The sequence below is a fragment of the Physeter macrocephalus genome, chromosome 4 (assembly GCF_002837175.3).
Source record: "Physeter macrocephalus isolate SW-GA chromosome 4, ASM283717v5, whole genome shotgun sequence".
In the NCBI taxonomy this organism is placed as follows: domain Eukaryota; kingdom Metazoa; phylum Chordata; class Mammalia; order Artiodactyla; family Physeteridae; genus Physeter; species Physeter macrocephalus.
In genome coordinates, this window is record NC_041217.1 from 33,089,971 (window position 1) to 33,095,856 (window position 5,886).

A 5,886-nucleotide genomic window follows, 5' to 3' on the forward strand; every position below is an offset into this window, starting at 1 on the left:
ATGCACCCCAATGTTCATTGCAGCACTATTTACAATAGCCAGGTCATGGAAGCAACCTAAATGCCCATCAACAGACAAATGGATAAAGAAGATGTGGTACATATATACGATGGAATATTACTCAGCCATAAAAAGGAATGAAATTGGGTCATTTGTAGAGACGTGGATGGATCTAGAGACCGTCATACAGAGTGAAGTAAGTCAGAAAGAGAAAAACAAATATCATATATTACCGCATATATGTGGAACCTAGAAAAATGGTACAGATGAACCGGTTTCAAGGCAGAAATAGAGACACAGATGTAGAGAACAAACGTATGGACACCAAGCGGGGAATGTGGCGGGGGAGGATGGTGGTGTGATGAATTGAGAGATTGGGACTAACATATATACAGTAATATGTATTAAATGGATGACTCATAAGAGCCTGCTCTATAAAAAAATTTTTTTTAATTAAATAAAATATTTTTTTTAAAGGGTGCTTCTCTCTTAAATATCCACAAATTTTTTTTGTTCTAAAAACATGTAAGGAAATCCATTCTGAAGTTTTTGCTTTTGGTTAAAAATTTCAGTTTATGACTATGCTAGTATTATAGAGTTAATAAACCTATCTCATTATCTCATCAATTAAAGCTCAAACCACTAGATTATAAGAAAATAATCTGTAATGCTCAAAGGTTTACACAGACATCAACAAAAATAAAACCACTTACCATAAGTGATCAATAGAAGGACAAAAGGAATATTTTTAAATAGGTTCCTTATTGATTTCACATAGGAATACTCTCCAGGGGGACTGTCTCGGAGAACTGCTTGAGCCTGGCTTGGTGGATACTGAGGTTTTTCTTTGAATGCTGGAAACATACATGAAAAGATAATTCAATATACGAGTCTTCTTTAGTGAGCAGACTAAATTCAGTTTAAGTTAAAAGAGGTAGTAAAAGTCTTTTATAGCAAGGCTTTTCATCTTCACTAATTTCTAAGTGAAGAATAGTTTGATATTATAATCTCAACCCTCTGAGATGGACTAAAACTCAGAGATTTGGCCAATTCACAGAACTGAACTGTAAAACCATCAATACTATGTCACAAGTTTGCCCAGTGATTATTCCATTTTTAATTAAGTAAGATTAATTTTTATTACATTAAGTATTCAACAATTCTATTTCTAAATTTGGTTCAATCTGTAATTAGAGGTAATATCAGATATGAGCAAGCCAGTATCTTATTGAACTTTTAGAGGATTGTCTTGAGTTAGTACCTATTTTCTTCTGAAATTTGATATAAAGTTTATCATCTGATGCAATTACCCCTCCAGAACTGAAAAGCTCCATGTGGATTCATGGGAGCAGAGCTAGGTCCTGCTTGCTGACTCACTTCAGCTGCATATGGAAAATCTAGGGGTAGAGCTGGGAGACATAAAAGTGTGATACATAGTTTCTGATACTGTAAGTTCTAGCACTGCCCATTACTATGTAGTTAGAGAAAGATCGCACAGCCTTCTCAGCCAGACATTTAGAGACTGCCCTTTTGCTGGGCAGGGAAGGATCTACTAATTTCCTACAACAGATGGCTAGGCAGAGATTTCTATAGGGTATGGCTAGCCAGGAGTCAAGACTTTTTGATAGGAGAGCTGACCTGCTAAGAGTGGTACATCAGAAATTAAAATCTAGTTTTAGTATTGACTCAAAATTTTAAACTAAAATACATACAGGAAAAATGCTGTATTTCACTGAATATAAAATGATCTGATGCTGGCACTTAATGATCTCGGCAGGCATCAACAGAAGGTTTTCACATAACCATGTCTCAATTGATACCAATGTTACATGTCATTGATATTTTTTCATTGTGATAAGAACATTTAACTTGAAATCCACCCTCTTAACAAACTTTTAAGTGTACAATAAGTATTGTTAACTATAGGCATAATGTTATACAGCATATCTCTAGAACTTATTCATCTTAGATGCCATTGATTGATTACTAAAGGCACCTCAATTTCAGAGACGCCATGAAAAAAATGTACACTTTAGAATCAATAAAGTAGGGTAAATTCAAAAGCCAAGAAGCAGGTAAATGGATTCAGAAGAAAGTAATATTTTCTAAAATATTAGAATTTCCTCCTTCTCCTTCTCTCTCTCTCTTTTTAAATAGTGGCTATTTCTTTCTTCCGACAAAGAAGCCTGCTTTATAGTTTGAAAGTGGTCTAGATCTGATGGACCTGACTGTCAACTGTAATCATGTAGAAATTTTTTAAAAATACAGATTTTGGGATTCTAGAGAAGGCTCAGTGAATCAGAACCTCCAGAACAGAACCTTAGAACTGTATTACACAAAACTCAACACTCAGCCAGGTTTGAAAATCACTGCAGAAGAAAGAAATGATCCTTAAAACTTGTACAATATTGGAATTCTCGAATTCTCCTGTTTGCTGCTAAAAATTAAAAAATTACAGCTCTTTGCTCACCAAAACATGGATTAATTATGATATAAATAAAACAACAAACTAGACTTCTATTTTTATAGGTCTTACAACTAACTGAAGAGGAGACATAACTCATAAATATTTACTTTTTAATATTCTTACATTGGAGGACTGGTAGACATAAAACGTTTTAAGTGGTTGCAATCTCTCCCCTTCCTTTCACCCTATCTGCTCCTTGCACTGCTGGGGACGCCTGTTGTCCTCTCCTGAAAGTCTCTTTGCATCGTAGTTAAGATAGGAGATATCTCTTTTTATTAATATTGGTAAAACAGAACTCACGTGGTTGTAAAACAAAGTTTCAGAATGTAAAAACTATGCTTACAACGTAGTCATGGGTATTGAATGAGTCCTAAGTCTCTTACTTAGATTTTTATTTACTATAGTAAAATAGGTCTAAATGACTCAGATCTGAACTCAAATGCAAAATAAAAACAAGTTCTGGTAGTCTTTAATTCCATTAGACTTGTTTTCTGAATACAAGTGTTATGTCTTAGTTTCAGGAAGTCAACTGCTCTCTTGGACAAAATCAAGATTTCATCTACCAGCTACACAATATAGTAAAGTCAGGCTTAAGTCTATGAAGGAAAAAAAAAAAAAGAGGAACAAAAAAAGCATTGGTCTATGACCCTGTTTACGCCTCATTGCTCCTTTCAAAGGATGAAATATGGCTTTTTCTTTCTCCCTTGAAACTGAAAAATAGACTTCTAACTTCTTCCTTTCTCCCCACCAAAAAGTTGTGCAAATAAAATAATTAACTAATAAAATAATTAATTAATAAAACAGTTATTCTCCACCCTTAGCAATAGGCATGGAAAGTAGCCAAAGGGTTCTGGGCACCACATTCAAACTTTTTCTCCCATGATGAATAAATAACAAATCTATTGTGTTTAGGACCACTTCTATTTTTTGAAATCAGGTTATAATATTATCTTTTGATTTCATTATTTGTGCCTTTGTGACTCAAGAGGACATTACACATATTAATTTATTATAAGACAAACACAGGTTTGCATCCTGGCTCTGCCTCATCTCACTATATGACTCGAAGAAATCAATTCCTGCTTCTCAGCTATTGCTTTCTCATTCATAAAGTGGAGATAGTAACAAGCTGGTATGAGGACTATATGATATGTGTAAAAGAATTTTGTAATTATTGAGTACTACACAAAATACACTGTCTTTCTGATGAATATTTATTTTTAAAAATCAGAGACTTTTCAGGGAATTCCCTGGCAATCCAGTGGTTAGGACTTGGCTTCCACCGCAGGGGGTACAGGTTGGCTCCCTGGTTGGGGAACTAAGATCCCACATGCTGCGCAGTGCAGCCAAAAATAAATAAATAAATAAATATTTAAAAATAAAATAAAATCAGAGACTTTCCTCAGGGCTTGAAATTCTTATACACTAAGTAAAACGTCCTTCCATTAACAATTTATAATAGGAGCCAATATATAAATATCCTGAATATAAGAATCAAAAGTAAAATTATGCATGCATGTTTTATACTTATGTATTTAAATACCTTAATATTAAATATTTCGACTGCCATTACTTTTGGTTTCTGTCATCCACTCATTTTAGTGAATCAGGATGATAAGGATTTTAACTGACATACTTAAGTGATATAGTTCACTGCTCTGCATAAGAACAGCTTTCAAATACAACAGTATTACCACTTATACAAGAGGAATTAAAACAAAAAATCAGACTAAGTAAAAATTAAAATGATATATTTGTATATGTAACATTTTATTAATGGAGTGAGATTGCCTAGGCTCAAATTTCATCTTTAGCATTTATATACTAACTGTGACCATGGGTAAGTTAAATTTACTTAAATTCTGTGCCCAGTTTCCTCATTTATAAAATGGGAATGATAATAACAGTACCGCCCTTATAGGGCTTTGAGGATTAAATGAAATATAGCATGTAGTTGTGCTTTTAAACATGTTTGGTACATATCAATCAAATGTTAGAGACTGTAATAGTATTCTCCCAATAAGAATGGGGTATTAGTGTGAAATTCAGTGGAAGGTTGGGCTTAACTCCTAGAAATGTTAGATGGATTACACTTAGGGAGGGTAATAGGATTACATGACATGAACCCTCCTCAAGTTGGTATTTTAGGAAGACTTCTGAATACCAGTTTGGTATATGTCACATTGCTGAAAAGCATCAGCACAAAACTAAATTATTTTATAAGATTTGATTGGGCTTCCAAAGTATTTATGGGTAGAATTTAGAAGGAAGTAGTATTGTCTCTTAGTAATTAAGGAACTTTAAGAAAGTTAGGATTTTAAAAATAATCCATATTTTCCTCAATAGCAAATATTTAGGTATAAGGAAAACAGGTAAATTTTTAATTTAAACGTCACAATTTTCAACCTAGACTTTCATTTCACAACTGTATATTATCTTGCTTTTATACTATGCTTACTATCATAAGATTAAGTTTATAGGTCACCAAGCAAAACTTGACAATGAGCTTTCTTTTTTTGTATTCTATTTCCATTCCATTCCCCCCCCATTTCCATTTCCACTGTCTACTCATAAGCCACGAGTACATAAATAATTATGTACATGAATAGCTCTCTTTTAATTTCTTAAATAATACAGGGTGATACACCATTGGTCATACCTATGTGGGTTTTTTTTGTTTTTTTTTGCGTTACGTGGGCCTCTCACTGTTGTGGTCCCTCCCGTTGCACAGGCTCCGGACGCGCAGGCTCAGCGGCCATGGCTCACGGGCCCAGCCGCTCCGCGGCATGTGGGATCTTCCCGGACCAGGGCACGAATCCGTGTCCCCTGCATCGGCAGACGGACTCTCAACCACTGTGCCACCAGGGAAGCCCCATACCTATGTGTTTTGTCCCACTCCTTTGACAAATAAAAATCTTATATTTGTAGCATCTCATATATATATATGTTTAAATACATGTGTCATATATATAAATTTGTATCTATAGATATCTTATATACAGTCTATTACTCTCACTTCTTCCAAAGAGACAAGCAACTGAAGATGATAAAAAAAGGAAAACCAGAATTTGTGCAAAGATACATAGCAATCAAAGGAAAGAGAATTTTATATTTTCATAATCCCTATTGCTAATGGACAATCCATTTATGCAAAATGTATATAAACTATATCTCCTACTTCATCTAGCAAATCAAATATGGCTACCAGAAAAGTAGATAAAGGAATTTGTTTTTCAAAAATATAGATTTCTTTTAAAACCTTGTTAAACTGCCAAAATAGTACAAGGGATAATTTATCCTTTTTCAGTAGTCAGCACACAGCAAATATGCCACTCCCTAACAGAAACATAAAAACCAATCATAGGGGGCTTCCCTGGTGGCGCAGTGGTTGCGCGTCCGCCTGCCGATGCAGGGGAACC

The 5,886-nt window shown here is 34.4% G+C and overlaps 1 protein-coding gene across 1 annotated transcript in view; it reads right to left on the reverse strand.

Annotated features, from left to right (window-relative positions):
• The window catches only part of FLVCR1 (FLVCR choline and heme transporter 1), a 38,164-nt gene that overhangs the window by 24,061 nt on the left and 8,217 nt on the right, over window positions 1-5,886 (reverse strand). Inside the window, exon 3 of the mRNA XM_007109756.4 lies at window positions 714-854. Coding sequence (XP_007109818.1) covers window positions 714-854 — 141 coding nt within the window. The remainder of the gene's footprint in view (window positions 1-713; window positions 855-5,886) is intronic.